A 23,040-nucleotide genomic window follows, 5' to 3' on the forward strand; every position below is an offset into this window, starting at 1 on the left:
GTCCTTCTGTTTCCGGCCTCCATGTGTGGCCCTGCCCGACCCTGGCCTGGTCTGAGCGGAGGGGTGGAGGGGATGGGAGGGTGTGCACAGTGCAGCTTTGTTCAGGGGATCGGGTTGGGACGGATGCCTGCTCTTCTCTTCCAGCGCCTGGCCTGAGTCTTGGCAAGCCAGAGGGGGAGCTGCCTCTCTGCAGCAGCAGCATCTCAACATCCGTGCCACTGGCAGAACGGGCCCAGAGCCACCATGGAAGCTGACCAAGAAGGCCCTTAGCTGGGCTCTCCTTCCAGGCTATTACTGATCCCTTTTCCTCTGGCTCCTCCATCTCACGACCTGGGCCCTGGGCCATGACAAAGCCAAGGATGTGGCTGAAATGGGTATACCAGAGACTGGGTAGACGCAACACTGGTCTCAGGGCTGCAGTTTGCAGTGGCTCATCCAGGAAACGAAGGTTTACCAACAAGCCTCCATTAGGGAGATAAGGAATCAGTGAACGGTTGGGGCTCAGTGAAGGGATGGGGCTCAGTGGGGGGATGGGGGATCTCAGTGAAGGGATAAGGGTCTCGGTGAGGGGGATGGGGCTCAGTGGGGGGGATGGGGGCTCAGTGAGGGGCCTGGGGGCTCAGTGAGGGGATGGGGCTCAGTGGGGGTAATGGGGGCTCAGTGGGGGGGATGGGGGCTCAGTGAGGGGATGGGGGCTCAGTGAGGGGCCTGGGGGCTCAGTGAGGGGATGGGGCTCAGTGAAGGGATGAGGGTCTCAGTGACGGGGATAGGGGCTCAGTGGGGGGGGATGGGGCTCAGTGGGGGGGATGGGGGCTCATTGAGGGGGATGGGGGGTCTCAGTGAAGGGATGGGGGCTCAGTGAGGGGGATGGGGGCTCAGTGAGGGGCCTGGGGGCTCAGTGAGGGGATGGGGCTCAGTGAGGGGGATGGGGGCTCAGTGAAGGGATAAGGGTCTCAGTGAGGGGGATGGGGGCTCAGTGGGTGGGATGGGGCTCAGTGAGGGGGATGGGGCTCAGTGAGGGGAATGGGGGGGTCTCAGTGAGGGGGATGGGGCTCAGTGAGGGGAATGGGGGCTCAGTGAGGGGATGGGGGGGTCTCAGTGAAGGGATGAGGGTCTCAGTGAAGGGATGGGGCTCAGTGGGGGGGGGGATGGGGCTCAGTGGGGGGTCTGGGGGGGTCTCAGTGAGGGGGATGGGGGCTCAGTGAGGGGAATGGGGGGTCTCAGTGAGGGGAATGGGGGGTCTCAGTGAGGGGGATGGGGCTCAGTGAGGGGAATGGGGGCTCATTGAGGGGATGGGGGTGTCTCAGTGAAGGGATGAGGGTCTCAGTGAAGGGATGGGGCTCAGTGAGGGGGATGGGGGGGTCTCAGTGAGGGGGATGGGGCTCAGTGAGGGGATGGGGGGGTCTCAGTGAAGGGATAAGGGTCTCAGTGAGGGGGATGGGGGCTCAGTGAGGGGGATGGGGGGTCTCAGTGAGGGGAATGGGGCTCAGTGAGGGGATGGGGGCTCAGTGAGAGGGATGGGGCTCAGTGAGGGGCCTGGGGGCTCAGTGGGGAGGATGGGGCTCAGTGAGTGGGATGGGGGCTCAGGCAGGCAACACCAAACAGTCCTCAGCAACAAACTGTGAGGCCTTAGGGGCTAGGGAGCCAGGGCTGAGAGCAAGGCCCTGGAAGCCAGTGAGAGGGAGTTCTGACCTGGGGCCATGGCGGACAAGAGAGCCTTCCCAGGTTTTCTCATTTCCTGGGAGCTTCCTCCCACCTCTGGGGTCCTTAGGCTGGAGGCAGCTTCCAGAAAGACATTTGGAACCCTGGGATGGCCCTATTCAGGGATCTCAGGGACCACCCCACTGGCCCCTCAGGTTATAGCCCTTGGCAAGCCTGCAGGACTGGGAGGGGGAGAAAGGGCTGGGCAGTGGGACCACACCTCAGATTCTAGAGATCTATCCACCTCAGTGAACGCCCACGCTTCGTCCCCCCCCTCAGCACCCTCCTCATCGCTGAGGCCTCTCTCTTTTACAGGGGACCTCCCCCTTGATGGGGCCCACCCCCACCCCTAGAGAGTCCCTAGCTTTCTCTGAGTCTCTGTCCCCTTACTGAGCTCAGGTCCGCCTCACAGAGCCCTCACGCCGCCGGAATGGGAGCTGGTAAATCTTTCAGTTGAGTCCTTCAGGCACTGTCCTTTCTCACCTGCGGAGAGGGCTATCTGGACCCTGAACCCATCCACTCAGGTTGGGTTGAAGCCCTATTGCCCAAAGAACTGCAGGGCTGCTAAGGAGAGAGGATGTGCTCATTTGCATGGGATCATTTAATATTCAAATGCCCAAGCTTGGACTGGTGAGGAATGACTGCTAGAAGGCATGCTATTTGCATATTTCCTTTTTAGTGAGGAAAACACCCAAACCCTCCTCCCTCCCCAGCTCCCCTGTTTGGAGCCTGACTGGGGGAGAGCCTTAGCTGGGCTCTGCAGAGAAGGAACAACTATGGAGAATGTTAAGTAGGAACTAGTTTGGGTACTAGACCCCAGAAGTATGCTGAGGACAGGCCTTGGGTGGGAGAAGAAGCAAGGATCCCCTCCCCATTCCCCAGAGGAAGCCAGGATCTAGAACAGAGAGTAGAATGAAAAGGGGGAAAGGTTCTTAGAATGTTAAAAACTGAAGTGGTTCTTAGGGATTTCTTAGACTCTACACAGTGGCTACACAGGGTACATATACTGCCGCTGCTCCATTCTGCATCCCCTGCATCCATGGCAGACATGATTAACTGATCACGGCACTGTGAACCCAGAGCCATTTGAGGCAGCAGTTAGCATATGAAATTAAATCTATTTGTCTTCCCTGATTACGTCAACCCTATTCTTTCCAGACAGGGAAGCCGAGGCCCAGAGAGGATGCAGAAAATGCAGATTTATCCACCCATCCTCCCTGGAAGCACATGGGTCATTCTCTTGGAGGGTGAGGGAGGGCAACTCCACTCTGTGTAAGAAAATCATCACAAAAAGGTGCTTCTGGTGATTTTGATTTACAACTTTGTACTTTTCTGCATTTCCCAGATTCTCTTTGAGCATGAATTCAGTTTGTAATCAGATATCTCCCAATAATACTAAGTATCTCTCTTTTTTTTTTTTTTCTTTTAAACACTATGTGGTACCTGCTTTAGGCATTATCTAAATCAACCCTGACAACCACTCTGGTAGGGAGGTGTTATTATTGCTATTCCTGTTTTAAAGAGGAAGAAACCGAGACTCAGGGAAGTCTAGAAATTTGCCCAAGGTCACACAGCAAGTGGCACATCTGTGACTCTAGCCACATTAAATGCAATTGAATCAATCAAAAGTTAATATCAGGGATGGTCCAGGTCTATAGGAGAATGCTGATTGGCTTGCTTTTCTGTGTAATCTACATGGGCTGCCCCATTCAGGAGGAGGGAAGTGACTTGCCCAATGTCACTCTCAAACTCAGTGTTTGTCCACTGTTGTGTGGACAAACAGCCTGGGCCCCAGAGAAGGCTGCTGAGCAGCCTGAGGAGAGAGTAGAGGCCTGGCATGATTCCCCGCTCCTCCCCAGGACCTGGACACCTCTCGCTGCTCAAGACAATGGGAACACTGTGCCCTGGCAGAGTGCAGGATGGTAGGACACCGCCTGCCAAGGTCCCTGCTATTCCTCTCAGCATGGCACGGTGAGGAGAGGATGGAAGATGCTGAGGAATGAGATAGGGGTGCCTCAGAGCTGAGCCAACAACAGCAAGGGCAGAGCAGAGAGTGGGGAGGAAGGAGGGTCTGCCTTCCCCTGGGGCTTGGGGAAGGGGCCGTTTTGGCAGGACCATGGGCCTAGTGCCTCCCCCGACCCAGCTTTTGCAGGCGTCACCCACTGGTATGCCTGAGCCCCTCAGCCCCCTTGTCCACTGTCTCCAAACACCATCCCTTCCTGTGTGCCCAGAGCATGGGATGAGGACACCAATGGACCAGCCCTCCAATCTGTGTGACCTTGCCCAAGTCACTTTGTCTCTCTGAGTTTCCTCACCTGTGAAATGGAGGTGACAGGTCCTACTTTTCAGGCAAGACCCTACCTTTTAAAAGCAAGCATAGAAGCAAAGGACCCCAGCTGGAGTGGGTGAAGCAGCTCAGCAAATGCTGGCTGTTAATGTGACAAGGGCTCTCCTCTCCCAGCCTGCCCCACTCAGCTGGCAAAGTGAGGACTGGCCAGGAGAGCTTGTCGGGGAGGAGCCCTCTTCCTTCCTGCCCCTTTCAGCTGGGTATCAAGATCTGAGACCAGATGTGTGGCCGAGTGACTCAGCCCTTTCCTGCCTGGAAGCTCCTCCCTGCCTGCCTCACCAGGCTGGGCCAGGGAGGGTGAGACAGCAGATTGGAGGTGGGGATGGCTGGTCCTGAACAACCTCAGAGGAGCGGTGAGGACAGGGTGGGGGAGGGAGAGGAAAGGATGAATGAGGCTAGTGTAGCTTGGCCTGCAAGATGGGGATGGGATGGAGGAGGAGAGGGTTTGATCGCGGGGCTGTCAAGGAAGAGACTAAGGGTGTCCTTGAGGCTAGTTGCTGACTCAACCTACAGTGCTCATATGCTCACCCCCCCCCACACCTGCTTGCATCCCTTCCCCAATATTTCCAGGCCAGCCCCAACCTGTTTGCCCCGCCCTCCTAGGCCTGCATACCGATGGGATGCTCCCTTCCTTCCCGGTTCTCTCCTTCTCTTTCTAGCCAACCGCCTCCACTTTCTCACCTCCCACTCAGGCAGGTCCTATTACGGACTCCCCAAAGCATGTGGAAGCAGCTCTCTGGAAGGTTGCCTCTTAGTTGCTAAATCCCTCGCCCAACCTTGATCTCTCAGGGACAGTAAGCACTGTTGACCTGGCCCTTCTTGGAGCTCTTTTCTTGGCCTCAAACACCACCCTGCTGGTTTCCCTTCTATCTCTTGAATGGTTCCCTCTCTGATCTCAGCTTCCTACTCTCCCCCTTAAAGGTATGTGTTCTATAAACTCAATCCTCCATAGTCTCCATATGGAGGCAGGATTAAGTGCATGGGCTTTGGCATCGTGTGGATCTGGGTTCAAACCCTGCCTCTGCCTTTTATTAGCAATGTAACTTTGGAAAATTACTTCTCTGAGCCTCAACTTCCTCCTCCATCAAATGAGTTGATATTACCTATCTCCTGGGGATCAAATGGGATAAGGCACATAAAGCTTTCAGCACTGAGGGACTTCCCTGGTGGTCCAGTGGTTAGGACTCCAAGCTTCCACTGCAGGGGGCATGGGCTCCTCCCTGGTCTGGGAGCTAAGATCCAGAATGCTGCAGGGCGTGGCTGAAAAAAAAAAAAAAAAAGCTTTCAGCACTGGGTCTGGCACTAGTCAGTATTCAGTTACTGGCAGCTGCTGTTAATATCTTTTCTTCCTGGTCAATTTTCCTCCCCACCCCACCCCAACTCCTACCTAGTAGGTATGTCCAGCTGAATGTCCTAGTAGCACTTCAGACTCCAAATGGCCAAAAGCAAAATCCCATCCCTTCTTTTTCCTCCCTAAATACTAGCTTCTCTTCTTTTTTTTTTTTTGGATAAAAATAATAACAAATGTTTATTAATAGCTTCTCTTCTTGATGCCCCATTTCTTTTTTTTTTCCTTTTTAATTAATTAATTAATTTGGTTGCACCGGGTCTTATTTGCGGCACGCAGGATCTTCTTTACTGAGTGTGGGATCTTTCGTTGCAGCATGTGGGCTCTTAGTTGCGGCATGTGGGATCTAGTTCCCTGACCAGGGGTCGAACCGGGCCCCCTGCATTGGGAGTGCGGAGTCTTAACCACTAGACCACCAGGGAAGTCCCAATGTCCCTATTTCTGTTAGAGCCCCACCATCCTCCACTGGGCCGAGCCCTTGGGATGTCATTCATTCATTCAATGAAAAGCTATGTGCAGGGAAGACAGATTTGAAAAATCATTGTCTTTGCCCTTAAGGAGCTCATAGTCTGAGGAGGGAGACAAGCAATTTAATACAATAAGATCTATTAGAGGTTTGTATGGAGAAATCCATACAAACAAATCCTTACAATCCAGGAAGCCTTCCTAGAGAAGGGAGCATTTGAGTTGGCACTCGCAGGCTGAGTAGGAGCTTGAAAGTTGAATGAGTCAGGGAGAGCTGAGGAACCAGCCACGGGCAAAGGTGCGGCAGTGTGAGGTACGAGAGAGCAGAGAATGGCCAGGCCCTTAGAGCTGGAGGCTCATGGTTGGGTTTATTTATTTAAATTAAATTAATTAATTAAGTTTTTAAAAAATTTTATTTATTTATTTATTTTTAATTTATTTTTGGCTGTGTTGGGTCTTTGTTGCTGCGCGTGGGCTTTCTCTAGTTACAGCGAGCGGGGGCTACTCTTTGTTGGGGTGCGCGGGCTTCTCATTGCGGTGGCTTCTCTTGTTGCGGAGCATGGGCTCTAGGCGTGCAGGCTTCAGGAGCTGTGGCATGTGGGCTCAGTAGTTGTGGCTCGCGGGCTCTAGAGCGCAGGCTTGGTAGTTGTGGCGCATGGGCTTAGTTGCTCTGTGGCATGTGGGATCTTTCTGGATCAGGGCTCGAACCCATGTCCCCTGCATTGGCAGGTGGATGCTTAACCACTGAGCCACCAGGGAAGTCCCTAAATTAATTATTTTATTTTTGGCCGCACCATGTGGCTTGTGGGATCTTAGTTCCCTCACCAGGGATTGAACCCAGGCCCTCAGCAGTGAAAGCACAGAGTCCTAACCACTGGACTGCCAGGGAATTGCCCACGGTTGGGTTTAGAGAGCTCACTTGGGGCAGCAGGGAGGACTGCTGGGAGGAGGCAGAAGTGGAGGCAGCAGGGAGACACAGGAGGAGGGTTAGGGTCTGAAAGTTTATCCCTGCTTTGCTCTGCATGTTCTGTGCAAACTTGGGAAAGTCACTTGACCTCACGGAGCCTCCATCCCTCATCTGTCAAATGGAGATAATAATAGGCACCCGAGGGGATGTTGGGGAGGGCTGGATGAGCTAATGGAAGGGAAAGTGCTGGACAAATGCAAGCTGTTGTTGTAAAATATCCGCCAGGGCAGGCTGTGTTCCAGCCACGCCCCACCTCAAAAATGGCCTCCTTGAGTCTTGTCTGAGTCAGCCCACATCCTCCCTGGCTCTGAGGTAGGGGGTAGGATGCAGGGGAGCAGATGCGCACACAGCTGACTCTGGATCTTGGCTCGCTGGCTGTGTGACCTCGAACCAGTGTCTTCCCTACTCTGAGCCTCATTTCTCCAGCTGCTAAAATAGGGTTGAGAACCTAACTGCAGGGCTGTTGGGAGGATTCCATGGCACCTGGTAGGTGATCATTAACTGTATAGTTCCCTGTCCCCTGTTCTCTGGTCCCCTCGTCCAGGGCCTGGCACCAAGCTGAGCAGAGTGGGAAACAGTAAATATTTAATAACAGATTGGCTGAGAGCTCCTGACGGGAGGGACATGTGGAGGAGCCAGAGGACACCTGCTCCCCTAGCAGGGTCTGCACAGATGTCCCTGAGATCTAGGGGCAGACACATCCCAATCTTGAGGGAACTCTTGCCTTCAGTGACTTCCTGGGGAATCCCATCTAACAGGGGTCCTCCCAGGGTACCCCAGTGTCTCCTCTCCTATCCTCTCTATTCTGTCACAGCAAATGGATGGGGACCTCATTCAACAACCGTTCACTGAGCCCCTCCCCACTGTCCAAGCCTGTGCCAGCACCAGAGGTTCAGAGACGAAGGAGGCCAGGAAGAGACGAGGAAAACTGCTCTCCAGGGCTTCTAGCTGGGAGGGCAATGGAAACATGCTTGCTATAATGTGGTTGTATGTGATGTGGCCAAGGACTGACTTTTGAGAAAATCAGACCTTAAAGAAGGGACTCAACCTCTCTGGGCCTCCATTTAACCATCTGTAAAATGGGGACAATACTTCTTATCTCTTTAAGGCTGTTGTAAAGGTTAAGGGAGGCAATTATATAATACACTTAGGGCAAGCCCTGGAAGCTGGTCAGTCCATCAGCGGAGATGCTTTAACAGTGATGATTGTAAGTCACGGTGGGTGTCTGCTGAGCACACTGTGGGGTGGGGGGGAATCTGCACGGGGGAGTCAGGGAAGGCTCAACAAGAGGAGCATTTGGGCTGGTCCTGAAGGACAAGTACTTTGCCAAATGCAAAAATGAGGAGAGGGAGGTCAGGCTGGAGAGTGAAGGGCCCTAGGTATCCAAGAGGCTGGGATTTACACTGGAGTCAACAGGAAGGGATTTAAGCTGCCAGAGGGACAAGATCCAGATATAGCATCAGAAAAGGTCCCTCTGGGGTGTGTGGAGAAGGGATTGAGAGGTTAGGAGACTGGGGGAAGCTGGGGTTGGAGCTGTGCCTGCATCACTTAGTCACCTGCCTGGTGCTCACCTGGGGTCAATGATTCAAAGGTTCCTATCCCAGGAAGACATCTGCCCCTTAACAGGAATTTATAGGGGCAACGCCTTTAGCCAGAGGAACCACCCGGGGGACCCAGAGCAATCAGACAGAAAGCCTGTTGGGCCAGCCCTGAGGTGCAGCCCCTCCCCCTGCCCTGGGCCTCCCCTTTGTGAATTTGTGTCTCTGTGGTTGTCTGTGGGCTGAGGCAGCAGAAAGAGTATTTTGGAGTGAGCCAGAGCTAAATCCAAATCCTGATTCTGCTAACTGGCTCTATGACCTTGGTCACATTTCTTAACCACTCTGAGTTGGTTTTGTGGGGAATGTTCAGACTTGTAGTATTTTTAAATGCTTGTATGTAAATGCATAGAAAAAATATATGCATACTGCCCACTAACACTAACAGTGGTGAGGTGGAGGTGGGGAACATGTGTGAAGAGGCACTTTCACATTTTACCCTATTTATTTCTGCATTGTTTGGGCCTTTTATAGACACATATATTCTACGTTATTGCATTTGTAAAAAGAGGGGATAACAATGCCAACTTCACAGATTATTGGAAGGATTTTAAGAAGATCCTACAGATATAACTCCTTTCACGCTGCCTATGCAGAATTGACCCTCACCAAGTATTAGTTCCCTTCGCTTCCTCTTGCCTGAATCTGTGTTGGGTTTTGTGCATCGGTGCTGCTATTTGTAACTGTTTGTTTATATTTATGTGACAAGGCCTTCTGTATATCTCTCTCTGATTTATGGGCCAGTGGGTATCTGTGTGTGTTGTTTTTGTATCAGTGGATGACAGTATGAGTGTCTGTGCATCTGGGAATGTGAGCATTTGTGTCTGTATGTGTGTGTGTCAGCATGTCTGTGTATAATTGGGTATGTTTCTGTACCTGTGTGTGTTTACATGTGTTTAGATATCAGGCTGTCTCAGTGTACCTGGGTGTTTATGGGTACTCAGAGGTGTCATTGTGTATCTGGGTTTGTGTCTTGGTGTGTGTCCATGTATCTGAGTATGCCAGGGTAAACTGGTGTGCATGTGGGTCTGTCAACCTGTGTTTGTGTCTCAGCGTGTTTGTGTAGCCCCTGTGTGGATGGTGAGCGTGGAGGGTCTTGCTGAGAATCCACACCCAGCTGTTTCCTTCCGATCATGGGCCCCATACATCTTGACCCCTCTCCCAGCTTCCAGAAGGCCCTGAGTGTGGGCACTTCCTGCCTAGCCCTGCCCTTGGGCACAGGGCCAGCCTTGCTGCCCAGGACTGGTGGAGTGGGTGTCTGCAAACACCTGGAGTCCCCACCCAGCAGCTCCCAACAGGAAGCCTTATCAGCTGGCAGACCAGGCTGGTCATGCCCCTGTTTCAGGGGTGAGAACTGAGAACTGACCTCGCTCCTTGGAGAGCAGTGAGCCCTGTGGATCTGGGGGTCAGGAAATCCTGGCTCTCTCAGCCTAGGTCAGTGTCCATCTGGCCAGCTTTTGTGCTTGTCAGATGCAGCCAGACAGTTGGGAAACAAAGCACGTCTCCATGGCAACTCGCCTCTGCCTTTGAACTTGGGCAGTTCAGTGGTTTTGTGGCTCCTTCTTCAGGTCTGGCACTGGGATGGGGGTGGGCGGTGAGGATGAGTAATGAAGTTTCCATATATGCTCGATGCATCACCCACACACCCCAACCCACTCCAGTACCTCCACTCACACTCTCCTTTTCTAGGTGAAATCAGATATTCAGATGGGGTAACTGGTGCCCAGAGAGGGCAAGTGTCTTACCCAAGGACACCAAGTTAGTGGCAGGACCGAGATGAGAAACTTGTTAGGCTAACTTTTAACAAGCCGTTAGGTTGGGCTGGCTGGATAACTCATTTCTGTGCGGACCTCAGATAAAGCTTCTCCTGATATTGCTACCAAGATGTTGAAACTCTTACCATTTGCCCTTGCTTGTCTATGAAGTGTAGTATTTTCTAATTACTGACTAAAAGAAACTGCTGCAGAAATAAACTGAACGCTGGCTCTCTGTTAAAACAATAACCACACCTGTAACTCAGGATTTCAAATTTTTAGTCCATCAAAATGTTGGCATTGTTCCTGCTGATTTATTTTGTGTTAGGTAAAGGTTATACATTTTGATTTGTAAAAATAAATTCATATGTATAAAGCAATGCTTTTATCTGTCAGATAAAATTCAGGGGGCTTTTGTTTGCGGGGAAAAATAAAAGTTCCACTGCTAAAAGAAAAAGGTTGAAACCCACTTTTCTACATTGTGTACAGCTCAGAGAGTGACAGTCTGATCACAGAATAGCTGGTCAGTCTGGAAGCCTGGAGCACAGAGCTGGTGCTCAGGAGATAGTGGCTGAAAGAATGCAAGGAATCAGAATTCATTCCACAATGGAGACTGGGCAGTGGCAACAGCAACCTTTCCTTTCTCTCTGTCTCCCCCTCCTCTCTCTCTTTCCTTCCCTCCCTCAGCCTCCTAGGAGCTGGCAGCAACTCAGAGCTGAGAGCCCACAAGACTCCATCTCCATTCCACACACATCACTAACACCTTGGGCCTTATTTCACCTCTCAACCCAGCAGGGAAAATGGGTGGAATTAGGCTTGGGGCCTGATTCTAAGAGATGCTGGAGGATCAAAGAAGACCTCAGCAGGGAGGCTGTTTGAAATGTTGACACGCTGCCACAGATGCCAGGAGCCACAGAGTAGGGGGCACAGGAGTGTCCACTGTGGGGATGAGACCTGCAGGGTCTCCCCCGCCCCCAGGTTAGGGAGGAAAGAGGTAGAGGGCATCAGACACAAGGAGCCCCTTTCTATCTTCTCCCACTGAAAAGGATAAAAGTGTAGATTCTTAGTTCATTCTGAAACAGGAACCCCTTTGAGAATCTGTTAAAGCTGTGGACCCTTTCCCCAGAAAAGATGCATACAGGTGCATTTGAAGTTAAGCAGAACATTTCTGGAGGTTCCTGGAGGCCCAGCTGTGGCCCCAGGATAAATACTTTGCTTTTCCAGGGTCTTAACTGCCAACCCTTGAAAGCAGCAGGGGTGGGGCAGGGGCACAAAGCAAGTGATCAATTAGAAAACACCCCCCCCCCCCAACACACACGCACGAACACAAATCAGTTTTAAATTTCACCTCTGCCCAGAGGTAGCTGTGTGCCTGTTGGCAAGTCACTCCACCTCTATTTACGCTTTCTTATCCATGGAATACGAGGACTATTAATCTCGCAACATCCTCGACTTTGCAGAACTGCTCTGCCCTCCAACTGGTCTAAGAACTGAGGGAAGCCACAGGTGCTCCCACCTGCAGCTGCGTGATTTACAGACTCTTTCCCTTCCTGGTGTTCCCTGTAAAATGAGGGAGGCTCAGCCATATCTTGGCCTGGCTGCTTAGTCTGGAGTCTGTAGGTGGAGGCCAGGCCTAGCAGGGGACAAACCTGGAGCCTATGGGAGGCAGGTCTCCCAAGGGTGGGGGGTCAGGAAGTGTAGGATGGGTGTGAGGGCAACATAGGGTGGTCCTGGGTTTTCCAAAAACAGAGGGAGCAGGGAATTCCCTGGCGTTCCAGTGGTTAGGACTCTGCACTCCTGAAAGCCGTGTGGCACAGCCAGAAAAAGGAAAAAAGAAAAACAAAAACAGAGGGAGCAAAGCTGGATGGCCTCAGGGGCTGTAGCCCCAAGCTTGGTTATTGCTGGTTCCTCCCTGGGGACAGGCTGGCAGCTTCCTTCCTGGTCAGGAGACAGCCTGGCTCCAGGATGGACTTTGGGCCCTGCCGACAGGGGCTGCTGGGAAGTCAGTTTCCTTAGCTGCCCAGAGGGCCAGCAAAGAAATGTAGCTGAGCTGAGCAATCATGAATCCAGAGAGCAGCGTTGCAGGCTAGCCCTTCCCAGCTAGCCCTGAGGGGCTCAGAAGCAGGCCTGTCCATTAGGCCAGGGGACAAGCAGAAAAGCTGGGCTGCTGGTCTGAGGGGTGGTTGGAGATGGGAGGTGAGAATGTCTGGGTGTTGGAGTTAGGAGCAGTGAGGGGAACACAGACCTGACCTCTCCCCACTCCCCTTTCCTCTCCTCTTCTCCCAATCAGGGGACCCAATCTGTGAGTTGACTCCTCGGGGTTGTGTTTCTAGGGAAGCTTTCGCTGAGGAATTATATGAGCCACTGGCAGGGCCAACTTCATGGGCATAGTCCACACGGCCCTGCTCTCGGAAAGGCCCCATGTTTGGTTGAATGCTCTGCCGTTGCCTTCTTGAAATTTTTAATGAATTTTGAATAAAGGCCCTGCATTTTCATTTTGCACTGGGCTCTGCAAACTGTGTAACCAGTCCGGCCACCAGGAAGAAAGGAGGTGCTGAAAGGGCTGGTGGTGGGCAAGACTGCCCAACATTCCTCTCCTGATCGCCCCTTCCAAAAGCCAGAGTATGTTTGTTTTCCTCTTTCCTCCCTACCAATGCATCCAGACTATCCAACAGGCCAAGGCCCTGTGCATCGCTTTCTCTCCAAGTCTCAGCCCTGCCTATAACACTTTTCCTCTGATACTCACCAATGGAAGGAGAGGTAGGGTCCTTAGGGATAGTGCTGGGCTGGGCAGAAACCAAATGAATGGTGGTTAGAGGGGAAACTGAGGCCCAAAAAAGACAGTGATCTGCCCCAGGTCCCCCAGGTGGTAGGGGGGAGATGTCAGTGATGGCCCAAGTTTGCCACAGCTGAGCCCCTGGGGGCACTTGGGGGCTAAGGCAGGTTAGAGAGGTCACACTGCACACTCTAATTCTTCTATAATATAGTGAGTGTTGTCTATACTACAGCAGGGCTGACTGGGCTGGGTGAGGACCAGGAGAAAGATATTTGACCTGGGTCAAGTTGGGCGATGAAGACAAATTCTAACCGGCGGGGTAATCATGATGCCCTTCTGGGTACCCAGAGAGGGAGTCTAAGAGCCCTGAACCCACAGCTGGACCCTAGGGCAATTTCTAGCTCCTGGGGACCAGGCAGAGACAAGACCTAGATTGTCGATCTTAGCTCCTCTGTTGCTGACCACCTCTGTGCTCTTGGGCAATCACTGTCCTCTTCTGGCCTCAGTTTCCCTTCTGTACTATGGGGGTATCACTCCCTGCCCTGCTTCCCTCAGAGCTTGTTGTGGGATCAGATGATATGAAAGTGCCTGGTCAGCTGTAATAAAGAGCCAGAACCTTGGAGGAAACAAGCACAGCATTTTCATGATTCTTAAAGGCTTCCTTTCCCTAGCAGCTTCCTCAGTCACACTTGTCACCTGCAGAGGATCTCAAAGCACCTTATAAAGCTGTGAGTTCAATCCAAGATCAGCTCTAATCAGTGTTGAGCATCTCAGTGGAAAATTCTGACCCAGGCAGGAGTGCTCTGGGGACTCCCAGCCTGGCCCAAGGGTAAACCGAGGCACGGCTCTCCTCATCGCAGTCACCCAAGGATGAAGCAGGAACCCAGGAGGCATGGGTCCCAGCTCCACACCGAGGACTGATGGAGGCTGGGGGAAGGTGGGGTGAGGAAGGGGAAAGGAGTGAAGGGACGACTCACAGTCGCCAGATGGGAGAGGAAGACCCACTGTCGGTCACAGGTCTCGGGTGGGTCTGACGTCTGTCTCTAGAGTAAAACCTCCAGTACTGCCCGGGTCCTGGAAAGCATTCTCAGAATCCCCTTATTGCAGAAGAATTCCAGAATCCCCCATCTCGTTCCGGACCAAACTCAGGGCACCAGGTTCTCTTGGGGTCCAACCTCAACATCTCTCTCACCCCTTTCCCTGCGCACCCCCATCCTCGGCCCCGTACTTCTCTGTTCGAACCCATCTCTCCTCAGTGCCCCCGCAGGGACGGAACCTCGGTACCGCCCTCTCCCGGACCCGCCCCGCCCCGCGACCCCGCCCTCTCGGCCCCAGCCCGCAGGCGCGGCTCCGGGGCGCGGGACCACCCTCCCTCGGCACCGGACCTCGCCCTCCCCCAGCCCCCGACCTCCCGGACCCGGGCCGGAGGGCCGGAGGAGGCGGGGAGGGGCCGCAGGCAGCGCCGCCCCCGCCCCGCGGCCGCTCCCTCCCGGCACCGTCCCTCCCGGCCGGCCTCCGCGCCCCGCCCGCCGCCCCGTGGCCCCTCCCGCGCCGCTCCTCGCCCGCTCTGCCTCCGCCGCCCAAACTTTTCTGCGGGCGCGTCTCCGCGCGGCGGCTGCCTGCCCGCCCACCCGCCCCCGGCTCATGGGCGCCCCGCCTCAGGGGGCCTGACCCTCGCGCCGGGTCCCCCGGCCGTGCCATGGAGGCCCGCGCGTCCCCCGCCGCACCTGCGGCCGAAGAGCCGGGGGGCCCGGGCGGCCCCCCGCGCAAGAAGAAGTCTCGCTCCGGCGTGTCCGGCCTCCGCCGCGCCTTCAGCTGGCTGCGGGGCAAGCGGCGCAAGAAGGCGGCAGGGACCGAGGGCGCCGAACCGGCCGCCCCCCGGGCCAAGAAGGCGGACGACAAGGCCAGGAGGGCCAAGGGTAAAGGCCGAGGTAAGGCGGCCGGGCACCTGGGCAGGCGCCGGGCGGCGCCGAGGGTGCGGCCTGGGTGGCTCCTCTGGGGGTCCGCGGCGTGTCGGAGGTGGTGACTCCCTAGGCGCCGTTGCTTGGGGAGCGAAGAGCCCGGGGGTCAGTCCGAGTACCCCCAGTCTGGCCCGTCCCGCCCCCAGAATTTCCCAGACTCAGCCCTGCCCCGCTCGAGATGGAGAGGACCCCCCGAAGGGGGCAGGAATCCCCTGGCTTAAGCAGGAAGTGCTGGCGCCCGGCTCTTGGGACGGTGAGGCGGTGCCCCCTCCCCCAGGCTCACTCAGGTTCTGCCCTCTGCTGCTGAGTCAGGGGGTCAGAGTCTTGACTCTGGCCTGGGGCCAATGGGAGAGGCACGTGGCCTTGCATCTCTGGTGGGGGGGTCCCTCTGGGTCTGGAAAGCCAGCTGCACTCAAAAGGTGTTTCAGCCATCGAGGTGGATCTGGGTTTCCAGCCCCACAGAGGACCCAGCACGGAGCATAACATGCTTTAGGTTCTTAGCAGTGTTAGCTTTTCCTACCTGGCCCCCCTCACCACTCACCTGGGCCAAACCGCAAACATCCACCTCCTGGGGTGGTGAGCTCAGGATCTGAGCCAACTGCCCCACCCACCACTCCTTCCCCCCGCCGTGGTAGAAACGGTCCTGTGTTGGAAGTGTGCTTGCAGATGGGGGAAACAGGCCCAAGTCAATGGAGAGGCTGTACCTGGGGCAGCCGTGGGTACCTGAAGTACTACAGCTAATTCCCTGCCTCTAGGCTTCCTCTGGCCTGATGGATGGGCAGCCTGAGGGGAAGGGTGGCTGATCTGGCCCATCCCTACTGGAATCACATTTCTTTTGGCCGCTTGCTTTGTTCTTCCCTCATCTTCCTCTGTGTTTCTGTCTCCTGATTGAGGGGGAAGGCATGAGTCTCTGCAAGAGGGTGGGGCTCCCTTGGGGCCAGCCGTCCTAGGAAGTCTACCTTTCCTGTGCTCCTGCTGCAGTGCTAGAGGTGAGGAAATGGCGGTGTGTGCAGGCCCGTCCCATTTCACCTGTGTTTACCCGCCCAGTGTCCTTTAACCACCTCCGCTGGAGGATAATTAGATGGAACACTTTAGGGGTCAGGAAGAGGGTGAAAGGCCTCTTGTGTGATTGCATCCGGCCTGATCTTCCTTTTGGATATGGGCCCTGCTCCCCTGCAGCCCAGCCACAAACAAGTTGGGTGCTGGGGCTGAGATGACTGGGCCAGGCCCCATGGGAAGGTTTGCATGAGGGGTGTTTCCAAGGGCTCTGCAGTCCCCACAATACATGAAGTCTGTCCCAGGGCTGCCCCACTGGGATTCAGTCTGAAGTCATCCCTGTCACACTCAAGGGGGCATGGGTCAGAATTGCAGCAGGATGGATTGTGGTCAGACTGTCAGGATTAGAGATAGAAGGCTAGTGGCGTACCCCAGGGCAGTGGAAACTTTTCCCCTGGGAGATCAGCCTGGGGGCAGGGGCTGGAAAAGCTGACTCTGTAGGTCCCTGCTCGGACAGTCTGGGTTAAGGGTCATTGGGTCAGTGGCAGGCCTCCCCCTGCCTTGTGTTTGGTATTGGGTAGCACTGGGCTTTCTGGGCAGCAGGTCGACCTGATTTGGGACCACGTGCATGGGCAACACCTCCCTGCCCCTGGCTGTTGTTTCCCCAGGTCTGGGGGTGGCCGCAGGTATGTCTGGAGGAAGTCCTTCCTTTTGCTCCAACCTCCTATTATTCCATTTGTTTCCTTGTCACCTGCCTGGCCAAACTTCTTTTCTGTTTATTAAGAGAAATAAATCCAATCTCTGTAATCTCCACTGGCACCGCTGGTCAGGAAGGGGAAGCCCAAAGAAGGCTTAACTCTTTCTGGGGAAAATGTTTAGAATGAAGACTGGGGGAGATGGGGAGGAAGCACACACAGAAAATTCCTGGGAGGTCAGGGGCCTTTGCTAGGGAGGTCATTATCTCCCCGCTCCCAGTTGCTGAACCAAAGACCCATAGATGCAGGTCTTGGCTTCCTTAATCTGAGTCCCCTACTATATAGCTACTTTATTTATTTATTTATTTATTCTTGGCTGTGTTGGGTCTTCGGTTCGTGCGAGGGCTTTCTCCAGTTGCGGCAAGCGGGGGCCACTCTTCATCGCGGTGCAGGGACCGCTCTTCATCGCGGTGCGCGGGCCTTTCACTATCGCGGCCCCTCCCGTTGCGGGGCACAGGCTCCAGACGCGCAGGCTCAGTAGTTGTGGCTCACGGGCCCAGCCACTCCGTGGCATGTGGGATCTTCCCAGACCAGGGCTCGAACCCGTGTCCCCTGCATTAGCAGGCAGATTCTCAACCACTGCGCCACCAGGGAAGCCCTGAGTCCCCTACTATAAAAGGGAAAACTGAGCTTGGGATAGATTTTGAGCCTCTGTTTTCCAGAACCCCCCTGCTCCCCGCACTGCCCTGCACAGACTTAGAAAGGAAAGAGAGGAAGTCTGACATTTATTTTTCTGAATGTGCCAGAACCCCCCCACCACCCCCCTGCCCTGCATCCTTTACCTCCATTATCATTTACGACCATTTGCAGATGGAAAAACTGAGGCTCAGGGACAGTGAGCGATTGATTTGCCCACCTGGGATTTGAAATCAAATCATCTGACTCCAAAACTGGTCCTGCTTTCATGATTCTCCCAAGGACATAGACCAGGGGGTAAGCCTTAAAGATCTTCTCATCCAACCCATTGTACAGATGGGAAGAGGCCCAGAGAAAAGTGAGGGAACTTGATAGAGTAAGAAGAGTATCAGAGTCAGGCAAAGTAATGAGAGTTCACATCCTGGCCCAGCGGTTAGCAAGCCCTGTGACACTGGGCAAGCAACTTCTCTGTGGCCTCACTGTTTCCATTACTGTCTCTTGAAGAGAGGGGACCTTCTCACTGGGGTAACCTTCCGGCTGGACATATCCTTGATAGGTCTGTGAGCTTTCTGTGAGCTTTCCAAGATTCTCACAAAAGAGGATGTGAAAATTATTTGAAAGTGAAGTCACCATAGAAATGTAAGGGGTCGCTGTTATTGTGTTTGTGAGTTTATTCACCTGAGTTGTAAGGACCCAGTCTGGAAGGAATGGGCTTTGAAGCTGACAGGACAACTCTGTCCTGGGCCCTGGTCTGTCCCTCTTGGGCCATGTGACACCGGCAGGTTATTAACCCCTCCAAGCCTCAGTTCTGCTATCTGTAAAATAGAGATAACAAATCCTGGCTTTACAGGGGTGTTTCAAGGATCAAATTAGAAGACAGACATGCAAGTGCATTGTGAACTGTGGAGCATGGCCCAGATGTGAGCAGGTTGCTGCTGTTGTGATGCTGAGGACTTGAGCATTAGCTAAGTTTATCCTGATTCATGTTTGGAAAACAACTCATTGGTTACACCTCAGATACCCGTGATGATGATGATTATTGAGGGGGGAACCACAGAAGATGGAGTCTTTCCTTTGTCCAGCGGAGGACTCAGGCACAGAAAAAGTAACAAACAGGCAGGAATCCATATTTTTCAGAAATATCATGTGGACTCTAGACAAGTGTGTGGGGAGGAAGTGTTTCTGGGACAGATGCCAGGACTGGAGCCCGGCAGATAATCGGTGGAGGCTTCCTGGAGGAGGTGAGCAGAGTGTGGAAGGAGGGCAGGATGCTGGCTAATTTGAAGGGGAACATGAAGGCTGCTATGTGCCAGACCCTGGCCGGGCATTTTCATGAGTGTTTTCCCTTGTTGTCCTCAACAACCTGGGAGGTGGTCAGTTACAACCATTTATAGGTGAGAAAATAGGCCCAGAGGGTGAAAGTAAGTTGGTCAAGGTCATTCAGCTTCATTCATTTGAAAAAGACATATTCCTTACTATATAGTGTCAGGCACTGGTCAGGGTAATGCAAATATTTGGGACAAGACAGGCAAGGTTCTTACTTGCATGGACATGATGAACATAGTGTAGCACTGACAGAGCCACTCAATGTGTCTCCAGAGGCCATACTCTCCAAACAAGATAATATGAGGTTGGATGTGTTTCTGACTCTGGAGGGGAGTAACTGCTGTAGAGCTTAGGATCAACTTTGGGGAAAGGAGTATACAGCCCTCCCGAAGGTTTCTCTCAGGCAGTGGGCAGTGGCTGGGGGGTGGGCGCTGGGGATGGCTCCGATACTGATAGTGAGAATTTAGGAGCTACCCTGCCAGGCTCAGCAGATTTAACCCCATGAACGTTGGCCACTCACTCGGAGAGCTGTGCTGGGCATGGGGTTATGGAGAGAATCCTGCGTTTGAGTTCTGCTTTGCCAAGTCCTGCCCCATTCTTGGCAAGACACTGTCTGTCTTAATAAAGATGGGGTTTAATGACCTCTGACCATTAGTGGCCCTTTCTCATTCTAGAATTCTCTGAGTTTGAGAATGGTCTGGAGGAGCAAGCTGGAAGGGGGACTGGGGGTGGGAGCTATGTTCAGGGAAGGAGAGCCTACCTTTGGCCAGTCAGATGGACACGACATCGGGACCCAGTGGTCTGGATGTCATAGGAAGGTGGATGAGGAGAATGCAGGGTGAATAATGCCAACTCTCCCTGCTGAGGAAGGGGCCTGTGTAGCTCTAAAGCAAAGTGAGGACCCAAAGGCACTTTGGTTAGTGGTCACTTTGCCTCTCTGAGGTCCGGGTGGTATCTGTTTGCCTTTCAATAAACACTCCATGTATTTCCACATTCTGTGCCATTGCATGTGCTGTTCCCCACCTAGTATGTGTTTACCTTCCCTTTTCTATCCAATACTTCTGTTCATCCTCAAGGCCTGGTCCAGTGTCATCACCTCTGTGATACTCCTGGGGAAATTATTGCCCCCAGACTCTAGAGCAGGGTGCTCAAGAGATTTGGAGTTGAACAGCATATGCTTTTCTTTCTTTTCTTAATATTTATTTATTCGTTTATTTATTTGGCTGTGTTGGGTCTTAGCTGCGGCAGGCGGGATCTTTTGTTGCAATGCGCAGGCTTCTCTAGTTGGTGCATGGGTTCTAGAGCACACTAGCTCAGTAGTTGCGGCGCGCGGGCTTAGTTGCCCTGTGGCCTGTGGGATTTTAGTTCCACGACCAGGGATTGAACCCTTGTCCCTTGCATTGGAAGGGGGATTCTTTTTTTTTTTTTTTTTTGGCTGCACCGGGTCTTCGTTGCTGCGCTCAGGCTTTCTCTAGTTGCGGCGAGCAGGGGCTACTCTTTGTTGTGGCGTGTGGGCTTCAGTAGTTGTGGCTCGCGGGCTCTAGAGCGCAGGCTCAGTAGTTGTGGCACACAGGCTTAGTTGCTCCGCGACATGTGGGATCTTCCCAGACCAGGGCTCGAACCTGTGTCCCCTGCATTGGCAGGCAGATTCTTAACCACTGCGCCACCAGGGAAGCCCGGAAAGTGGATTCTTAACCACTGGACCACCAGGGACAGTCCCAGGATATGCTTTTCTGGTCACCTGCTTCTTGGGGAGGGGCATCTCAGTGTCCTTAGCCTGGGGCCTTGACTGATGTGATATGGGCAGGGCTCCCTCTGCTGTGGGATACATCAGTGGGAGAGTGGTTTCCATAAGGGAGTCTGGGTCCACCTTCTTCAAGCCCCTCTGAAGTGATGAGCATTGTTTGCCTTGGGTCCAGATGGGAGAGGGTGTCTCACTAATTTATTTCACAAATACTTATTAAGTATTTAATATTAGGTAATAAGTACCTACTATGTGCCAGACTCTGTCCTGGGGATGAATGAAAGACAAGGTCCCAGTCCTCGTGAACCTCACAGTTTGAGGGGGGTAGTAGACATTGAACAAGTAATTAAGGGTCAAGAAGTGTGACTAAGGAGGGAACAGAGTGATCCCAGGGGGCGATCAAAGATGGCTTCCCCAAGAGGTGACATGAGCTAAAATGGAAGAATGAGGGGAAGCTGGGGTTGAGGGATTTGCAGAGCTGGAACCAGGCAAGGCTCCTGCTGGGGGTTGGGACCAGCTGGCTCTTGGGTTCCGTGGGCACAGGCATCACCATACCTCACTGTTCTGAACATCCTGAGGGCAGGCCCTGGGCTGACTGTCTTTTCCCTCTGCCCTGCCCAGCACAGGGCCTGGCACTAAGTGGCTTTGGGTGATAGGTGGGTAATCTGATATGGGCCCCCAGAGCATGGGTATCTCCAGATCCTGGGCGCTCAGAGCTGATAGCCTGAGATGTCACAGGGACCCCTCATGGTACATACAGATGGGCAACTGAGGCCCAGAGGAGGAAGTGACTTGCTCAAGGTCATACAGCCAACCAGTGTTGGAGGCGGAACAGGAGCCCACACCTGCCAGGCTGACCTCAGCTTCCCCACTCCTTTGTTCTGACTTCTAATGGAAAAATCCCGTCCCAGAAAGGGGCCTCGACCAGGGGTGGGATGAGAGGAGCAGGAAGCCGAGGCCAAGAAGGCCTCATCCATCCCCTCCTTTACCTCTGACACCTTCATAGGCCCGGTCCAGCTGCCTCTCCTCCTCCCTCCTCACGGAGGCCCTGGATCCCCACCGGTGGCACAGGGCCCAGGTTCTCCTGGAAATCCCCCTCAGGCTGGGGGGCCCTCCCCCCACCACTCTCCCTTTCCTGCCCCTGAATCAGGGCCGCCAGCAAGGTCTGCTGCTCTGGGGTGGCTATACCCTGTGGCCAGAAAAATCTAATCTGTTGTCAGCAGAGGGCAGGGGGAGCGCCTCCCCTCCCCCACCCGCCCCTCGGAAATTCCCCTCTCCCCAAACCCTCAAAGCTGTCTCAGCTGCTCCTGGCCTGTCACATGCTGAAGAAAACTAATGAGAGGAGGCATTGTATATTGTTCAGGCCGCAGTGAATGTGGCGGGGTGGGGAGAGCAGGTATACACACCTCTGCCTCCCATCTGGAGAACCCACGGATGGCCACCTCCAGTTCTGTGGCTGACTTGGGGGAGGAAGTGGGTGGAAGCAGCTTCCTTGGGCAGGAGGGATGAACTCGTTGTCCACCTCCCCCATGACTATACTCCCCAGGACTCTGTGCTCTAGTGTTCCGCTGTCCTGGGGGCTGCTTCACCAAAGGCTGTCAGCTGCACTCACGGGGTGCTCTGTGCTGGCATGGAGGGGAGATGGAGACAGCTCAGCCTGCCAAGGGTTTAAACCCTGAATCTTCTGGCAAAGTGCATGCTTCCCAGGAGAATGCTGGTGGGGTCTGTTCCAAGTAGGACCTCCTGCCTGCTTAAGGATACCCTCTTCTCCAAGCCCCTAGCCAGCCGAGGCCTTTACTACTGTCCTCCAGGAGGGTCAGGAGACACTCAAGCCCTGCCTTGTGGTTCCAGGAGTTCTGGTCCATATGCCTACCATACCACCTACTTCTTCCCACCAGTCCTACCCCAGGCTCTCCCAGGCTCTCCCATGCACTTGACTCCTTGGTAGTACTCTTCCTTTTGGATCTGGGAGCAAGCATAGCCTTTGTAGTGAAAGAAGGTAAGACTGGGAGAGTGCCTTGGACTCTCCTGCCTGTGCCTCTTCACCTCCATTAGTGCTCACGGTGCCATCATCACCACCTCTGCCAGTTTCTGTTCAACACGTAGGGATACCTACTGTGTGCCAGACACTATGCTGAGCCTGGGGCTACTAGGAGGAGTGAGAGGATTAGTGTCCTTGAGGAACTTGTTTTCTGGTTGGAAAGGGAGCTACCAAAGCAAACTGTTGCCTTGAGACAAGTGCTGGGTTGGTGTTACACAGGGTGCCGGGGAGCCCTTAGGTGTGATCAGTACTGTATCAGTGGACAGCATTAATGCCTGTGGGAGCCCCAAGAACTGGGCTGGGGGAGGAGGGGTGTCAAGGAGGACATGGAGGAGGACACTGTCTAGCAAGGCCTTGAGGACAGGCAGAGGTGGAAGAGGAAGGAGCATGTGTGAGGCCTGTAGGTGTGCACTGGGGTGCAGCAAGCAGTTGCGTGTGGCTGGAGCTCTGAGAATGAAAGGGGTGTGGTCAGAGATGAGGCTGAACTGGTGAGCGGGGGCAGCTCCTGCAAGGTCTCCTGTGAAGGCCGAGGTACCTGCTACACTCCGGACATCCTTCTAAGCTCTTTGCATGCCTGTCCTCACTGAATGCATGCCGAGGGATTTGGACTTTACCCTTGAGTGTCCTC

General features: G+C 54.0%; 1 protein-coding gene across 3 annotated transcripts in view; it reads left to right on the forward strand.

Annotated features, from left to right (window-relative positions):
• Positions 1–355: 355 nt before the first annotated feature.
• Positions 356–23,040, forward strand: part of KIAA1522 (KIAA1522 ortholog) — a 42,742-nt gene continuing 20,057 nt past the window's right edge. For 2 of the 3 annotated variants that reach the window (XM_036842822.1, XM_036842833.1), the window contains exon 1: positions 14,557–14,884. In XM_036842822.1, the coding sequence (XP_036698717.1) occupies positions 14,653–14,884 (232 nt within the window). In that variant the 5' untranslated portion in view covers positions 14,557–14,652. Of the gene's footprint in view, positions 375–14,556; positions 14,885–23,040 lie in introns of those variants that run through there. The other variant, XM_036842862.1, reaches the window with a different exon arrangement.

This window comes from Balaenoptera musculus, chromosome 1, assembly GCF_009873245.2.
Source record: "Balaenoptera musculus isolate JJ_BM4_2016_0621 chromosome 1, mBalMus1.pri.v3, whole genome shotgun sequence".
NCBI classification, from domain to species: Eukaryota; Metazoa; Chordata; class Mammalia; order Artiodactyla; family Balaenopteridae; genus Balaenoptera; species Balaenoptera musculus.